This window comes from Haliotis rufescens, unplaced genomic scaffold (genome assembly GCF_023055435.1).
Source record: "Haliotis rufescens isolate VD_foot unplaced genomic scaffold, xgHalRufe1.0.p SCAF_18, whole genome shotgun sequence".
Lineage (NCBI taxonomy): Eukaryota > Metazoa > Mollusca > Gastropoda > Lepetellida > Haliotidae > Haliotis > Haliotis rufescens.
Genome location: NW_025963868.1, coordinates 25,520,393 through 25,539,140, shown reverse-complemented (window position 1 = coordinate 25,539,140; position 18,748 = coordinate 25,520,393). Strand labels below are relative to the sequence as shown.

Genomic DNA, 18,748 nt, shown 5'->3' with positions numbered 1-18,748 from the left:
TATTGATATTACTTTTTCCAAGATTTTATAAATGATATTTTTATCGAACAGTTTACTTTTGATTTATTAAAAATGTTTAATTATTTTCCACACCATTTTGCACATTGACTTTATACTCAAATTCAAAGATACCTCTATAATTTATTACTTATTTTAATATTTATATATTTTTATCAAATTAATTCATTTTTCATTATCAATATATTTGTTGCTTTAATTCCATGTAACCGAAATATATAACATGCATACGTGTTTTTTTTTTAAAATATTGTATTAATAATGTTTCAACCCTTCCATTTAAATTCCATTGATAAACCACTGTATTCATTTAATTTAATACTTATTTATGTTTATCAAGCGTATTAAGTGTTCTCTATCAATGTGGGCATTCATATTTATATTTATTACATTCCGTGTAACGGTGCACATGTATACAGTGGAAATGCAAGCATTTACATATAACGCGGCCAGGCGACTTCGCCCGCGAGGAAAGGTAGAGTTCCCTCCCTTTTAGCTGTGTTGGCCTCCACGCGCTGAGGATGGCTGGAGCTGTGCGGACACGCGTTGCTGTGGTAAGTAGAGCGAGTACGCCCCGACTGTGTGCTCATTTTAGATGTGTGAATAGATCCCAGTCAGGCACACGCACGTAACAGTTCAGTTCACGGGTGGAATGTCTCATTTCAAGCATCGGGGAAAAGATTATGCGGGCAGTTACATTTCCGGGTTGATACTAAATGTAGGAATCGAATTTCGTTCCGCTTTCCGACCTCTATTCATGTCATGTGATCAGGTCATCTGTCCACACATGACACCACTGCCACATGCTAATTTGCATATCATGTGACCGGACTTTTCCTCGTTTGTAATTAAACTCGCTTATTTTGAAATCAGAACGGATTAGCCCAATGCAAGTATTTTATGGCGCTTTGCACATTGTTTTGCAAAATTATGTCGACGTGCTTCGAGTACTCGTACTTCAACTGCGACCGTGAGGTGCATGACAATACATATTTACACATCAAAGTGACGTATCTCTAGCTCTCCGTAGGGCTTCGATGACAGCACGTGGAGCCGTACAACCAATATAAACATAGGATAACTACCCATATGGAAATAGTTTGTCACGTTTTTGGATATTTCTCAATGAAAGTTTACCTTTCTGTAACATATGTTTGTCTACATATGTAGACTTGTCAAAACTGAAACAGATGAAAATCATATGCAATATCTTGAATGGATCGTGTGAGGTCTGACGAATCGTCACATGGCGCTGGCCTGTGACAGAAGGACTTTGCTGACGGCATGGAATTCTGGGTAGGAGAGTGGACGCCTATCATGTTTGTGTTGTTTCACTCGTGGGTTTCACAGTATGCATTCACCACCATGGTCATTCCCATTCAAATTCAAACCCTGGTTCTCCCTGATTAATGCCACATGACATAAACTTAGTCAGTGACAGAATGTTATTTTATCTGCAATTTAGCCTCTCCCCCAAGTCAAGAGAGTTAACTGACTTTTATAAAAGTCCAGTTTCCACCCTTGCCGAACTAGGCTGGTATTATGGAGTTACAGTTTGGCTGGACTAACGAGTCTATGCATAGTCCAATCAAATTCGCGCAATGAAATCGAAACCCGGTTCGTAAACTGTCGTGCAGATTTCGGTCGATTGCAGGATTTGCAAAGCATGTGCACTGCCAACTCGTTGTCAACAGATATTTTCCCAATCTTTTCATATTTTTAATCAAGGTGCTCGTGTGGTGTGATGCACTTCGCGATGTAAGACCCGTTTTATAGATCTTGATAATCGATCAGATCGTCTTGACAGGGCGCCGCCATTTTGTTTGAAACAAATGCAAGTGATACGAGAGGTGGAATCTGATTGGTCCATAGGAGAGGCTTAGAAGGGACATAACACTTAATAACCACTGGAGGCGCTACGATCGAGCCCAGGAATTCCAGCCTAGTTCGGCAAGGGTGGAAACTGGACTTTTAAGGTCAGTTAACTCTCTTGCCTCGGGAAGATGGCAATTTTCCGGTAATCACGGGGGCGGTCAGGTAGCCTAGTGGTTGAAGCGTTCGCTCGTCACGCCGAAGACCCAGGTTCGATTCCCGACATGGGTTTGTTGGTTGGTTTATTGTTTTACGCAGCACTCAGCAATATTCCAGCTATATGACGACGGTCTGTAAATAATCGAGCCTGGACCAGACAATCCAGTAATTAATATCATGAGCATCGATCCACGCAATTGGGATCGATGACAAGGATAGTCACCTTTTACGGCAAGCATGGGTTGCCGAGGACCTATTATACCCTGGAATCTTTACGGGTCTGGGTACAATGTGTGAAGCCCATTTCTGGTGTCCCCCGCCATGATATTGCTGGAATATTGCTTAAAAACGGCGTAAAACATCTTCACTCACTCACCAGCAATCACGACAGCCTGTATGTAGTCGACTTTGAGTCAGTAGACAAACTCGTGGTTGATGGCATCGATCCACCCACTGGGTACGATGACATACAGTCTGCCTCGTCACACATTGTAGTGAGTGAGTGAGTGAGTCTTCAGCAACCGATACTTGCCGTAAAAGGCGACTATGCTTGTCGTAAAGGCGACTAACGGGATCGGGTGGTCAGGCTCGCTGACTTGGTTGATACATGTCATCGATCCCAATTGCGTAGATCGATGCTCATGATGTCAGTCACTGGATTGTCTGCTCCAGACTCGATTATTTTACAGACCGTCGTCATATAGCTGGAATATTGCTAAGTGCGGCGTTAAACAACAAACAAACAAACAAACTCAGTTGTGCATTATCTGTGTATCCAAACTGAACTGTTTGAGTAGGCGTAGTTTACTTTAAGTAAATCTCTTTGAATAACATTCGTTTGTTTGTTTGTTTGCACTCAGCAATATTTCAGTTACATGACGGTGGTCTGTATATAATCAAGTCTGGACCAGACATTTCAGTGATTAATATCATGAGCATCGATCCTCGCAATTGACCGATGACATGCATCAACCAAGTCAGCGATCCTGGACACCCGATCCCATTAGTCACCTTTTACGACAATCATAGACGCCTTTTACGGCAAGCATGGGTTTCTGAAGACTAATTCTAACCCGGATCTTCACGGAAAGCATACTCGCCTCGTCCGAACTCTTTAAGTTTGTTCAGTTAATTCTTAAATATTCTTTTTCTTTTAATTATCATCGTCATTTAATAACATTGCTATTCTCAACATCAATTTCGCTATTTTTATGCTATAAATTGCAAGTAAGTTGCAAGTGATTCCAAGTCATTTAACTTGCTAACATTAGGCCACACCCACTACGTACTGGACTACTGCTTCCTTATTGGCTGATAATAGAGTAGGCGTGTCTTAATTGTGTTCCATTATTACGCTGAACACTGACACTGGTATCAACCATGGTCACTCGAACTTGTGCGTTAGCCATTTTGACCATAGATAAATGTTGTTGTTGTTGCATTAGGTGTTTAAGAGGTCGCCTTCTGCCTAGGCAATTTCGGCTGACCTGTCCCTCTTTGGGACTCCTGTGTGTGAGAAGGGTTCACATATCTATTGTGAGTTCGGTGTTCACATAATTTCTGTTTTTGCATTGATATGATTTCTATTTTCATATATTGATATGATTTCATTTTTATCCTTGGCTGCTCTGTTTATATACGTTCGAGCAGCTGTCCATCTCTCAGAAATAGAGTTAGTTTGGCCTTCGCTATTGCATCTCTTGGCTTTAGGAGATTTATTACATCTATAGATAAATAAGTTGCACTCTTTATATATACCATCAAATCGTACTGTATGTATTCTTAAGAAACGACTCTCCTCTAAACTCATCGGTATCATAACCCATATCAACTAAGAAACTAATTGTTCAATTAAGAAACTGATCATCTCTTCTCCTGTGTTTAAACATCCAACTGTATTATTTTTTACGAAACGACTTTCTAGTAAATCTCCTCTCCTCTCCTCTCCTCTCCTCTGTTGGATCAGCACGGGCGCTAATCTAAACTACGGTAATCCGGTGTTTTTATAGCAATTACTCATTTCTCGCCTTCGTAGTACAAATTCCCCAACTTGGGTTTGCGCTTTACTGATACTAGGGAAAATTGGATTTTCGCTAACCAGGCACGACACCGATATCATTTTGTTATCTTCTGTGTTTTGTGTTTCTGACTAAATATGCTCTATGTGAAGTTATCATTGTCGACTAATTTATTCGTATGAATTGAATACGCGGACTTTAGTTCACACAAGTGTTTACGTATATACCCCCATCGTTATAATTGGGTTGTATTTATATTTATACCTCCACAAAAGCAAAAAAAATATTTAAGTTAATTCATAATTATTATTATTTTTCTTTTTATTATCATCGTCATTTATATATATTATTATTCACAGCACTGTTATCATCATACTTATTTTATATGATTTATAAATACATTGCATTGAAATACATTGATACCAAGTCATTTCATTGGCCCCAGCGCCCCGTTCCATATTAAAATAAGAGGTATCGAATCTATAGAGGGAGCCACCTGCATCCTCAAACTGGCTTCCAAGATAATGAAATACAAAGGAACAAAGAAACAGTTCCTAAATAGGGTATGCCCTAAAACTCAATAAGCGCTCATCTATAAAGAATCATGGTCTTGCTTTTACTACAGTGGAACTCAAATGGCCTTAAGAGCCACGGCAATGAACTGACTGCACTCGTCAAAAAACAGGTGATGAAGCCTCATGTCATTCTAATACAGGAGACTAAACTCAGTGAAAAAGCCAAATTCACACTACCTGGGTACACCCAATATAGAAAAGACAGAAAAAGACTTATGCCTGGCAACAAGGGAGGAGGACTTATCACCCTTGTCCACGAAAGCTGTACCTCCAAAAATATCGAATTACACGTAGGAAACCTTGAAACCCAAGTAATCTCCCTAAAACTGGAAAATGGCAATGAATTACGCATAGCTATCATATATCACAGGGTTACCCATGAAACGAACATGGAAGAGCTAACAAGACTAGCTCAAATAGTAGGCAAAAATGGGATAATCCTTGGTGACTTTAATGCCCACAGCCCTCTTTGGGAAGACAGGAACGATTCATGCAAATACGGCAAAATGGTAGAGAAATGGGTTGAGGACGACAATCTCATAACTCTGAACAACGGCAGTCACACACGTTATGACCAAGTCCACAACACATGGAGTTCAATTGATCTCACAATTGCCACCAAAAACCTCGCCTCACATTGCCAATGGCAAGTCCATGACGACACTTGGGGAAGCGATCACCTTCCTACACTCACCTACATAGGTAGCCAACACAATTAGAGGAACAGCCCAATCCTCAGCCCACATGGGACTATGCAAAGGCTGATTGGCCTAAATTCAGGAAGGAATGTATGTCATTCAAGTCCTCAGAAATTGCCTCGGATAATCCTGATCTTTTTTGCCAAATTCTCATCTCAGCAATTATTGCCGCAGCTGAAAAATCAATTCCAAAAAAAGACCACAAAACTGGCAAAACTCCGGTACCATGGTGGAACAGGGAAATAGTAAAAGCTAGGAGAGTGAGAAAGAAAGCCCCAAATAGGTCAAAAAGGGATAAATCAGCCTTCGCCAAAGTCCGAGCAGCAAGGACAAAAGTAAGACAACTCATGACAATTCTAAAAAAGAGTCATGGCAGACCTTCTGCAAATCCCTCAATGAGAAAACAAATGCTAAAACAGTCTGGAGCAAATTACACGCAATCAGGGGTAAACGTAAACCCACAAAAATGCCCAAGTTAGCCAACGCCCATACAGTCAAAGAAAAGGCCAACATTCTAGCTGAGCACTTCTCATCTGTCAGCAGCAACACAAATTGCAGCGAAGAATTCAAACAGGAAAAAATGCTTATGCTTAAGATCTCAAAACGGCCGCAAAGCCAGCATCTGGTATACAATATACCATTTACTGTGACAGAGTTTGATGATGCGATACAACATAGAAAAGGCACAGCACCTGGTCTTGACACAACCAGCTACGAGATATTGAAAAACCTACCTGATCAAACCAAAGGCTTACTCACTGAGTTGTATAACACGATATGGTCCAAAGGAGAAGACCCAAAAGCATGGAAACATGCTGCAGTTATCCCGCTGCTAAAGCAAGGGAAAGACGAAGCCCTACCAAACTCTTATCGACCGATCTCACTCACCTCAAACATGTGCAAAGCCATGGAAGCCATGGCTCCGAAAAGGCTCATGCATCACCTTGAAACTGGCAACCACATAAAACCTGACCAAAGTGGCTTTAGGAAGGGACACTCGTGTCTAGATCATATTCTAAGACTGGAAAATGAAATAAAAAAAGCGCAATTAAACAGACAATACCTAGCCGCAGTATTTCTGGACTTCAGCAAAGCCTTCGACATGGTGTGGCATGACGGACTCCTCTCAAAACTAGCACAAAATTGAGTAGAAGGGAACATGGCAAACTTCATAGACAGCTTCCTGCAAGACAGGTCGCTATCAGTTAAAATAGGGAACAATCGATCTGATCCTATGGCACTGGACAATGGCACGCCACAAGGCAGCATTAAAAGCCCAACCCTGTTCAATATCATGATCAACGATCATTTTGACCATGTCAGCTCTCCTACCCAAACTTCTAAATTCGCTGATGACGGAGCAATATGGGTAAAGCACAGAGATATTTCACAAATCAGAAAAAAACTCCAGTCAGCCCTGGACGGAGTAGATCAATGGTGCAATAAATGGGGATTCACCCTTTCAAGTGAAAAAACTGTTGGAGTTCTATTCAAACGCCGGGGGAAAGATGCTATGATACCCCGTGTCTCCATAAAGGGCAAACCTATCAAATTCGAAAAATCTACAATATTTCTTGGGGTGATCCTTGATCAACACCTCACTTGGCGCAAACATAGAATATGTCGAAAACAGATGTCAAAAAGACCTGAACGTATTACGGGCAATTTCAGGCACATCTTGGGGCACATCGAGGGACACTCAGCTGGACCTCTACAAATCTCTTATCAGATCAAAAATTGACTATGGTTGTGAGGCTTTTCATTCAACATCAAATACTGTCTTGAGGCGCCTAGACAGAATACAATACAAAGCCCTAATGCTGGCCACAGGCGCAGCAACAGGCACCCCACTAGAAGCACTACAAGTAGAAACGGGAGAACTCCCATTGAAACTAAGAAGAGAGCAGGCAATATTATCGTTCTGGGGACGAACATCAAACCCTTTGGTTAAAAAGATATGGCAAGACAAAAACACTCGAGATGAAGCCCTAGCTCGAAAAAATCCCTCACTAAAGCCATCTGTGATATTAGTACGTGAACTATTTCGAAGTCACAATTGTGATGACATTCAGCCTCCAGAAAGTCACTACAATGGGTTACACCCTCCCTGGACTTTAAAAACTCCCAAAGTTGACACTGCTTTAACATCAGAAGTCACTAAAAAAGAAAACCCAACCCTAATACGATCAGTAGCTATCACTAAAATTCAAACTACCTGGGACAGCTGGGCCCATATATACACTGATGGATCCATGAATCCTATCAACAACAGTGCTGGTTACGGGATCCATATACACACCTCCAAACCCCAAGCACATTCAGTTCGCATGCCTGATGGTCAGTCAGTATTCACGGCTGAATTGGAGGCAATTCATCATGCACTCAAACTCCTTCCCGAACTTCCGGAAGCAAAGGCAGTCGTCCTATCAGACTCGCTAAGTGCACTCCAGGCCAAACACAGTCAACAATATTCTATACGAATATACAAAACTATCGGACCAAGGGCAACAGGTGGAGCTGTGTTGGATCCCCTCTCACATAGATATTTATGGAAATGAAAAAGCAGACTCACTGGCGAAGCTAGCTCTAGACAAAGCGGATATACAGCCTATTCCCTTCAGTAAACTAGAGATGAAAAGCAAAATCAAAGCCTCCATAGCAGAAAGATGGCAAGCCCAATGGGACGCAAGTAAGATCGGCAGATGGCTATACAAAATTCAACCCAAGGTCCAACAAAAGCCAAACTCATACTCAAATGAAAGGAAAATTGAAATTGCTATCTCACGCCTCAGACTCGGTCACAAAAAGCACTATGACAAGGTTTGTTCATCTTGCAATCAGGCAGAAACCATTGATCACGTGTTACTAGAATGTCCAGACCATGCCCAAGCCCGGGCTAGGTTAAAACAAGAATTGCAGTTAGATCCGCTATCTGTCATAGATCTCCTAAAGCCAAGAGATGCAATAGCGAAGGCAAAACTAACTCTATTTCTGAGAGATGGACAGCTACTCGAACGTATATAAACAGAGCAGCCAAGGATAGAAATGAAATCATATCAATATAAGAAAATAGAAATCATATCAATACAAAAACAGAAATTATGTGAACACCAAACTCACAATAGATAGGTGTACCCTTCTCACACACAGGAGTCCCAAAGAGGGACAGGTCAGCCAAAATTGCCTAGGCAGAAGGCGACCTCCTAAACACTTAATGCAACAACAACAACTAGTACTATAGAGGGACTACATAAAATTACAAAACACAGTAGGTTTATCTCATAAATGACTTACCCGTGAAGATCCGTGGTAGAATAGTTCTTCAGCAACCCAGGCTCGCTGACTTGGTTGATGCATATCACTCGATTATTTACAGACCGCCATGTTACTGGAATATTGCTGAGTGAGGCGCTAAAAAACAAACCAACCCACTAACCAACCTAATTGACAACGCGGATGTACACATTGTTCAAGCCGGTTTCTACGTCTATACATCTTTTCTTATTGTTGTTATTGTTGTTGTTTTTTCAGGTAACCGGGGGTAACAAAGGTATTGGATTCGAGGTGGTGAAGTCCCTGTGTCGACTCTTTCCAGGCGATGTTTTGTTGACTGGTAGGAAAATCGTTTTCATGTAATGTTTTTTCATGCCGTCTTTACCTCATTTGTAAGCAAATATATGTAGAGGTCACTTAATAGAGGTCAGGCGAAATGGGGTTTAACGTCGCGTTCAAGATTATTGCATTTATATTGCGACGTGCATGTGTGTGGCTGCTTGTACTTATCCGGACTAATGTCGATTTCATAGTGCTAGCTCACTGAGATACCATGTCGCAGTTTAACATGAATACCCCACTCAGACACAGTATACTGACTCAGAGCCGACCAGTCCTTATTTTAGCCCCTTAATGCCGAGCGCCAGACAAGGTAACAACAAGAAGTACCATCTTTTTACGTCTTTTGGTACGACGCGGTTGGGCATCGAACCCCGGACCTTCGGCTCTCCGGGCAAAAAGACTCCCGGGAGTTCATAAATACAGTGCAGTCAATAAACCATGTCTTTCTCAGTTTGGTAAGATCGTGAGAATATCAATTGGCGTACGTGTTTGCCATGTGCAGCGGCCATGAGGTGGAAGTACCAATAACCGGAAGTTTCTGGCCGCTGCAAGTGGCAAACACGTACGCCAGTTGATATTCTCACGATGTTACCAAACTGAAAAAGACATGTTTTGTTGACTGCACTGTATTTTTAAACTGCCAGACGTCTGATGAGACCTCCCGGACGTTTCATGACGTCTGATGCAACCTCCCGGACGTTTCCGGACGTCTGATGCAACCTCCCGGACGTTTCCGGACGTCTGATGCAACCTCCCGGACGCTCCCACCAGATGCTCCCCGACGTTGCCCGGACGCTATATAGTACCGGACGTTTTACACTAAGTGAACCATCTGGAGCCACGCATGAGCTTTTGTAAACGTCTGTGTTTCAGTATTAGTTATGGAATAGTATACAGAATATGACACTATAAAAGAACATTATTTTTGTTCCATAAGCAAATTTACATTGTATCCTTTAAAGCATACGTTAAAAGAATAGGGGTGTATATAATATTTTTCCAGCTATATGTTGTTTTGTATAATTAATACAAGAACACAATTATAAAGAATAACTTTATTATTTAGTATCATTTTCCCGGACGCCCCCGGGCGTTTTTTAGTAGGACCGGTGTTCGTTTCTCAACTGATCACTTAGATTGTTTCAGGTGTTTCGCATAGGTGGCATGTCTCAAAGGTCGGCCGAGAAAGCCCACGTGACAACTATTTTCATAACGTCCTCGGTTCCTAAAAAAATCCATTGAGTTAGTGAGTGAGTATGGCTTTACGCCGCTTTTAGCAATATTCCAGCAATATCACGGCGGGGGACACCAGAAATGGGCTTCACACATTGTGCCCATGTCGGGAATCGAACCCGGGTCTTCGGCGTGACGAGCGAACGCTTTAACCACTAGGCTACCCGACCGCCCCCATTGACAATGAGCAATCATCAATATATTATCGGTTAACCGGGTCTCCTCCCATTAGTAAGACAGCCCAGTTGTGAGACACCTTAAAACAACAATGTCATACCTGGTTGCACATGTCAATCAGGTAATTAACCCCTATCATAAAAATGGACTTGTCATATTATAGACAAAAGAAATGACTCAAGCTGCTTGATACCCTCTTTTACTTTATTTCATTCAACATTTTATTTCATCCATCCCTTAAATCCATTGTTTTAACACATTCGCCACTTAGAGTTCAGTTAAAGTTAATATCACAGTTCACACCACAGTCCTCACACCGCTCTGGTATAAAGATGGCAACTTTTGTCTGCAGCAAGGAACGAGAGCCTGGGTCGAGCAGCGGTGGCTAGCCTGGAACAGACTGGCCTGAAACCACAGTTCTTCCAACTAGACATCACTGACCAAACCAGCATCGCGTCCTTGGCTGCGCACCTGTCACACAAATATGGCGGACTGGACGTCCTCGTCAACAACGCCGGCATCATGTTCGGGGTACGACATTGATGATACGTCTCTATGTATAATTTGGGGCCATTGGCGCCGTTAGGAGTTGCGTCTCTCACGTGTGCCAGATACCCGTGAAGATCCGGGGTAGAATAGATCTTCAGCAACCCATGCTTGCCGTAAAACGCGACTATGCTTGTCGTAAAAGGCGACTAACGGGATCGGGTGGTCAGATTCGCTGACTTGGTTGATTCCTGTCATCGATCTCAATTGCGTGGATCGACGCTCATGACATTAATCACTTGATTGTTTGGTCCAAACTCGCTTATTTACAGACCGCCCTCATATAGCTGGAATATTGCTGAGCGCGGCGTTAAAAAAACAACAAACAAACAAAGCCTTTTGCGCCTCGTGGAACAGAGGGGTAGAATCGAGGTTGATATTATCTGGCTTTGACGTTTTCTATATTTCCAGAGGTCATCAACGGCTACCTTTGAAGAACAGGTCAAGGCCACTATGAAGGTCAACTTCTGGGCCAATCTTAACGTCTGCAAAACGTTCTTCCCGCTTCTCCATCCCCATTCAAGGTAACGTACCGTGTTTGTTTTGTTTGGGTTTTTTTTCTACTCAGTCAGTAATTTTCAAACTTTATCATGGCGGAATATTCAAGTCTTTTGCAAGCAAAGTGTTTCCGAGCATGGAACGTTCCAAGCTGTCGAGAATGTGGAGGTACGATGACACACAGTCTTTCTAGTCTTACGACCCGATCTATTTCTTAGACTCTCTAGACCGCCTCCGTGGTCTAGTGGTAGAGCGTCCGCCCGGAGAGCGGAAGGTCCGGGTTCGAACCTTCGGCCGCGTCATACCAAAAGACATTAAAAGATGGTACTTGTTGTTACCCTGTCTGGTGCTCGGCATTAAGGGGCTAAAACAAGGACTGGTCGGCCCGGAGTCAGTATACTGTGTCTGAGTGGGGTATTCATGTTAAACTGCGGCATGGTATCTCAGTGAGCTAGCACTATAAATCGGCATCAGTCCGGACTAGTACAAGCAGAAACACACACACGTACATGCACGTCGCTATATAAGTGCAATAATCTTGGACGCGACGTTTAACCCAATTTCACCTAACCTCTTAGACTCTCGTGCGTAATCTGACCAGGAGCCCTGATACACGATGTAAGAAGTAACACCCAATGTACCAGTATTACCGGGATCAGTTTTAGCTCACCTGGATCGAAGGTCAAGGTTATCTGATGGTATGCCTGATAATCGTTAGGCTACGTCACTGCGTCCGGACACCTCGCTCGATCAGGATATCTTACACCTCTATGAAATACCTTACCCTTTGAATATACCCTTCAGGATATCTCGCACCTCTCGAATAAGTGAGTGAGTTGTGTTTAACGCCGCTTTTAACAGTATTCCAGTTATATCGCGGCGTGTCAGCTTAATGTGGGAGGAAAGCCCGAAGTGATGCAGGTCTCAGACGTTTACCACTTCGGTGAAACCCACGACCACGGGTATGGTGCTGACAAACCTAGAAACATAATTGGGGCGAACCGGGATTCGAACCCACAATCATAGGTTCCTGGCGTGCCCAAGGGACGCAACACTTCACAACGAATCGCGGCGCCTTAGGCGACTGGGCCACCCGTGCCCCCTCCTTAGTATAAGCCGCACCCTTGTTAGGGTAGCATCCCACCTCTAGAATAGCTCGCACCTTTAGTATATCTCGCAGCCTTTGGATGTCTTGCACATTCTACCGCAGTCTGAGGAGTTATCGCCCCTGACAGATTTCTCACAACTCTGGGATCTTCTGGCATCCAAAGTTTATCTGGCACTATGAGGTTATCCAGCACCTGAGTATATCTTGCACCTCTAGAATATCAAGCATAGCTTGCACCAGTACGGCATGTCACACTTGAAGAATGAATGTAATGTATTAGTTCATGCATCTCCCAAGGCAAGGGAGTTAACTGACTATAAAAGTTCAGTCTCATCCCTTCCCAAACCAGGTTATTATATTTTGGCTTGACTAACGAGTCTATGCATAGAGCATGTGCATCGTTAACTGGGCGTCGACAGGTGTTTTCTAAACCTTTTCACATTTTTAAGCGCTCGCGGGATTTGATGTTGTACTTCTCGCGAGATCATACCAATTTTATTACAATAAAGATCCTGATCATAGATCAGATCGATGGCGCCGCCATTTTGTTTGAATTAAAAATACAAGTGATATGAGAGATGGAATCTTATTGGTCAATAGGGGGGACACAGAAGAGACAAAGAAGGGACATAATTCGTAATCGCCACTGGTGGCGCTAAGATCGAGCCACGAAATTCCAGCCTAGTACGGCAAGCGTGGAAGCTGGACTGTACACTGAAAGTGTGTTATTTCTAGTGTTTCCTCTCACGGTAGTAACACTTGTTCGGGTTGTCAACTGTCCCACTTTGTCTGTTTGTTTGTTTGTTTGTTTGTTTGTTTGTTTGTTTGTTTGCTGTTTAACGCCGCACTCAGCAATATTCCAGCTATATGACGGCGGTCTGTAAATAAACGAGTCTGGACCAGACAATCCAGTGATCGATGACAGGCATCAACCAAGTCAGCTGCCTGACCATCCGATCCCGTAAGTCGCCTCTTACGACAAGCTTAGTCGCCTTTTACGGCAAGCATGGGTTGCTGAAGACCTATTCTAACCCTGTTCTTCATGGGTCCTGTCACATGGTAGTCAACGTATCCAGCATGCTTGGAAGCACAGCGATGGTAGTGTGTTATTTCTAGTGTCTCCTGCCATGGTAGTCACACGTCTCGGGCAGTCAACTGTCCCACTTTGTCTGTTACAGGGTCGTGAACGTTTCCAGCATGCTTGGAAGCACAGCGTTGAATAAATGTGCAAAGGACATCAAGACAAGGATTACCGCCCCTGACATTACACTGGATGAACTGGAAAACTTGATGAAACAATTTGAAACGTATGTCCTCTTAGTGTATTGTTCATGTTCCAGACGGGAAAAAACATGTGCTGACAACGTAAGATAAAGGCCGTTCTTGATCACTTGAATTGGATAATTTGATAGCTACCCCAAACCTTAAACTATTGGTTTTACATTATCAAACATGTTCAACAGGCTGAACACAAGTCATTTCTTTCTTACACATTCAAGCTTTGGGCTTCAAAAGTGATAAGCCAGGATTTAGAACAGAAAGAACATCTACCCAGTTCGTGTCCCAAGAAGAATTTCTTATCACATGTTTTAATAGTCTTTATCTACATCTCCCAAGGTAACCTACATGGGTTCCTGAAAATCTCTAAACTCAGCTGTTTGGACACGTTTGAACCATTGATTCATATAATGGGCAAGGTCGGGATGCGATGACACGCAATCATCGAAATCACTGATGCTAATTACTCGACCCATTTAATTACCCGGTATGACAAGCCTACGTTGCTAGGCACCTTGAATCCCAAGTGCGCCTTCACTCAGTCGTCTTAAGGCGCCGCGATTCGCTGTGCAGATCTGCCACCCTTGGGCACGCCAGAAACCTATGATTGTGGGTTCGATTCCCGGTTTGCCCCGATTATGTTTCTAGGTTTGTTAGCACCATATCAGTGCTCGTGGGTTTCACCGAAGTGGTAAGAGTCTGAGACCTGCATCACTTCGGGCTTTTCTCCCACATTAAACTGACAAGCCGTGATATAACTGTAATACTGTTAAAAGCGGCGTTAAACCCAACTCACAGACTCACTCAGTGAGTATGGTTTTACGCCGTATTTAGAAATATTCCAGCAATATCACGGCGGGGGACATCTGAGCTTCCCTCATTGTACCCATAATGGGAATCGAACCCGGGCCTTCGGCGTGACGAGCGAACGCTGTAACCACGAGGCTACCCTCCACCCCTGCCTTCACTCGGAAAGACATAGATTCATGATCACGATAGATGAAACTTATCAGTGAAATACGTCCAATACAAGGAGACTGACCCGCGTCTTGGTGACGTTATGTTGTAGAGATGTTTCGTCAGGGACGTACAGCCAGGCGTGGCCAGAGACGGCGTACGGAGTGTCCAAAATAGGCATGACAACGATGTCGCTAATCCAGCAGAGGGTGTTGGACAGAGAAGGAAAGACAGACGTCGTTGTAAATGCGGTAAGTTCGCTTGGATGATGTTTTCATCTGTGACCGTGACCTTGTCTATGTTATTATGTTAGTCTATCTGAAACAACGTTTGTGTGTCTGTTACTACGTCTGTGCACCTGTTACTGTGTTGGTGTTTCTGTTACTATTTTGTAACTATACAGTATACAGTAAACTACGGTTATAACGAACACGCTTATAACGAACTGGCGGATATAACGAACCGGTTTTTAGGTCCCTGCTATTTGCTGTTTATATGCTGTATCTATGCTGATAACGAATTACGGTTATAACGAACTAGAATTTGTGGTCCCTTTGAGTTCGCTATAACCGTAGTTGACTGTATGTTACAATGTCGAAATACCTGTAACACTGCCAGTATATCTGCTACTGTGTCTGTGTAACTGTTATTATGTCGGTGCATCTGTTACCATGTTGATACATCTGTGAGTATGTCGGTGTACCATTTACTGCGACAGTGCATCTGTTACTATGTCTGTGTAACTGTTACTGTGTCTGAAGTTACCATGTTGATACATCTGTGAGTATGTCGGTGTACCATTTACTGTGACAGTGCATCTGTTACTATGTCGGTGTAACTGTTACTGTGTCTGTAGTTACCATGTTGATACATCTGTGAGTATGTCGGTGTACCATTTACTGTGACAGTGCATCTGTTACTATGTCGGTGTAACTGTAACTGTGTCTCTGGTTTCTATGTTGATACATCTGTGAGTATGTCGGTTCACTTTTACTACGAGAAGTGCATCTGTTACTATGTCGGTGTAACTGTAACTGTGTCTCTGGTTTCTATGTTGGTACATCTGTGAGTATGTCGGTTCACTTTTGCTGCAACAGGGCATCTGTTACTATGTCTGTGTAACTGTTTCTGTGTCTGTAGTTACTATGTTGATATAGCTGTGAGTATGCCGGTTCACTTTTGCCACGACAGTGCATCTGTTACTATGTCTGTGTAACTGGTACTGTGTCTGAAGTTACTATGTCTGTGTAACTGGTACTGTGTCTGAAGTTACTATGTTGGTACATCTGTGAGTATGTCGGTTCACTTTTACTCCGACAGTGCATCTGTTACTATGTCGTAATATCTCTAAAATTATCTGTCTGTTGTAGTGCTGCCCGGGATGGTGTAGAACAGATATGGGAGGCCAGAAAGCCATCAGCTCCGCGGAAGAAGGTTTGTCTAACATTTACTATAAAATAGTTCGTCTACTGACAACAATTGCTCAAGGTCAATGTACGACCTCGTCCGACGACGATAAACAAAGCCTCATGTAAATTCCGAGAAACAAATTACAACAAATACGGTATGGAGTATTTAAATTACTAAATATCAAACATTTTGCAAGAGTGTGGCCCCCTTGATCAAGAACATCACTCTGTTGTAGTTCTTACTCCGACTCCAGCCGCGTCATACCAAAAGACGTTAAAAGATGGTACTTGTTGTTCCCCTGTCTGGCGCTCGGCATAAAGGGACTAAAACAAGGACTGGTCGGCTCGGAGTCAGTATACTGTGTCTGAGTGGGGTATTTATGCAAAACTTCGGCATGTTATCTCAGTGAGCCAGCACTATATATCGGCATTAGTCCGGACCAGTACAAGCGCGCACGCACGCACGCACGCACACACGCACACACACACACACACACACACACACTTCTCACTGGCTGCAATCAGATTCTCACACTGGAAAAATGGTCTCACAACACTGACACCCATCACGTTGGTCTAGTGGCTGGAGCGACTGCACAGAGATTTTGTTTGTTTGTTGTTTACCGCCGCACTCTGGAATATTCCAGCTATATGACGACTGTCTGCAAATAATTGACAATCCCGTGACCGACACCATTCAAGGAATATGTCGCAATTACCTCATGGTGGAGTCACCTATGATTGTGGGTTCGAATCCCGGTTCGCCCCAATTATGTTTCTAGGTTTGTCTGCACCATACCCGTGCTCGTGGGTTTCACCGAAGTGGTAAACGTCCGAAAACTGCATCACTTCGGGCTTTCCTCCCACATTAAGCTGACACGCCACGATATAACTGTAATACTGTTACAAGCGGCGTTAAACCCAACTCACTCAATGTAGCTGTATAAAGGATAATTATGGAGTCGAGTCGATTTGCAAGATGCAGGTGAAGGGCTCTGATTACCCTACTCACAACACTAAATGTACCTTAGTGATTAGTTTTTGTGAAGTATTGTAACATGCAGTAGACTAAAACTACATCACGTTTTTTCCAGGTGCAGATACCATTGTCTATCTTGCAACACTTCCGCCGGAGGTGATGTCACCACGAGGACAACTTGTAACTCGCCGCAAAATCAAGCCATGGACCAAAGGAAGCGTTTTGTAAAGGCAGCATATCATGGGTTACACAACGTCATACGCTGACAAAAATGTCTCAATGTATGTGGGTATAAATCATGATATTGTGGTTGTCCAATTATTGGCAGGGATCAGTGAGATGGATGTACGTAAATGTAGGTCATACAGTTCATGTGCAGTGCAATAGTCACTTTGTAAAATGGCAGAAATTACAATTAATGTGTGAAGTGATCATATATATATCTTATTCCCCTGATACAGAATATAGAATGTGGACATTATGTAAAAAGATGAAATAGCAGGGTGTTTGACAAGTCAAGATCTACAATGTTTTTGTCCAAAGTTTTTATTTTTTATTTTACAAATAGACGTGCATTCCACATTGACTGTAACATATATATGTGTGTGTGTGTGTGTGTGTGTGTGTGTGAGAGAGAGAGAGAGAGAGAGAGAGACAGAGTTATGGATATATATATATATATATATATATGTATATATATTTATATAGTACTGCAAAATGTAACTGATTTATATGAAGTTCAATAAAAAGATATTCTCATATTAAATTATGCATCTTTCAATATATATTCATAACGACATCTCCACGACTAACAATATATTTTTTGGTCCTGTCCATTTGCTGTATATATTCCGTACATTTGCTTATTACGAACTACGGCTATAACGAATAAATATTAGTGGTCCCTTTGAGTTTGTTATAACCGTAGTTTACTGAAGTGTCAATGATATTCCAAGCTTTAATGTACGTTATGTAGTTAGATAGACCAATCATTGACATCATGAACATCGATCCACTCAATTGGAATAAGATGACATGCATCAACCAAGTCGGTGAGTCTGACCACCCGATCCCTTAAGTCGCCTCTTGCGACAAGCATAGTCGCCTTTTCTCGCAAGCATGGGTTGCTGAGGACCTATTCTACCCCGGATATTCACGGGTATCGCCTGTAACTGAGAGGTTCAGAGGTTTAGTACCACTTATATAAATCTATCACTGTTTTGGTCAGTAATATATTAGGGTCATTACCCAGTTAGAACAAGGACATTAGTTACTGGCTCAACTTCAAAACCTAGGTTTTATAACCACGTAAATATCCACAAACACACATACGACTCTGGTCAACACAATACAAATACAATTCAAACAATTTATTCCTAAAACTTAGTTTACTTTGATTCTCTTTTTCTCGGTTATGCTGTCAGGAATGTCTGGTCTTCCCCTGTTTATTTGTCCTAGTTTGAGCCTGACCTTTACTGCCGTTGTATCCACTTTCAGAACACAGACCCCATAGTCACTGCTGTCATGTGCTACTTTGGAATGCAAACTGTCAGCGTCCGCTCATGTCGTGACTGTGTGGACGTGCTTATTAGAGGGATGTGTGATACA

General features: G+C 42.6%; 1 protein-coding gene across 1 annotated transcript; it reads left to right on the top strand.

Annotated features, from left to right (window-relative positions):
* The first annotated feature begins 504 nt into the window (after positions 1-504).
* Positions 505-17,927, top strand: LOC124132940 (carbonyl reductase [NADPH] 1-like). Its single transcript, XM_046497121.2, has 8 exons — positions 505-572; positions 8,872-8,953; positions 10,718-10,896; positions 11,323-11,435; positions 13,696-13,824; positions 14,865-15,003; positions 16,123-16,186; positions 17,256-17,927. Exons 1-8 carry the CDS (start codon positions 540-542, stop codon positions 17,366-17,368), a joined length of 852 nt encoding a protein of 283 aa, XP_046353077.2. The 5' UTR covers positions 505-539; the 3' UTR covers positions 17,369-17,927.
* The last annotated feature ends 821 nt before the right edge of the window (positions 17,928-18,748 follow it).

What these genes read in the sequence shown, in the direction of transcription:
- LOC124132940 (XM_046497121.2), top strand. Translation starts at nt 540, where the DNA reads ATGGCTGGAGCTGTGCGGACACGCGTTGCTGTG. An exon ending in CTTCTCCATCCCCATTCAAG is followed by an intron (nt 11,436 to 13,695) that starts GTAACGTACCGT and finishes TGTCTGTTACAG; the next exon opens with GGTCGTGAACGTTTCCAGCA. An exon ending in TTGATGAAACAATTTGAAAC is followed by an intron (nt 13,825 to 14,864) that starts GTATGTCCTCTT and finishes GTTATGTTGTAG; the next exon opens with AGATGTTTCGTCAGGGACGT.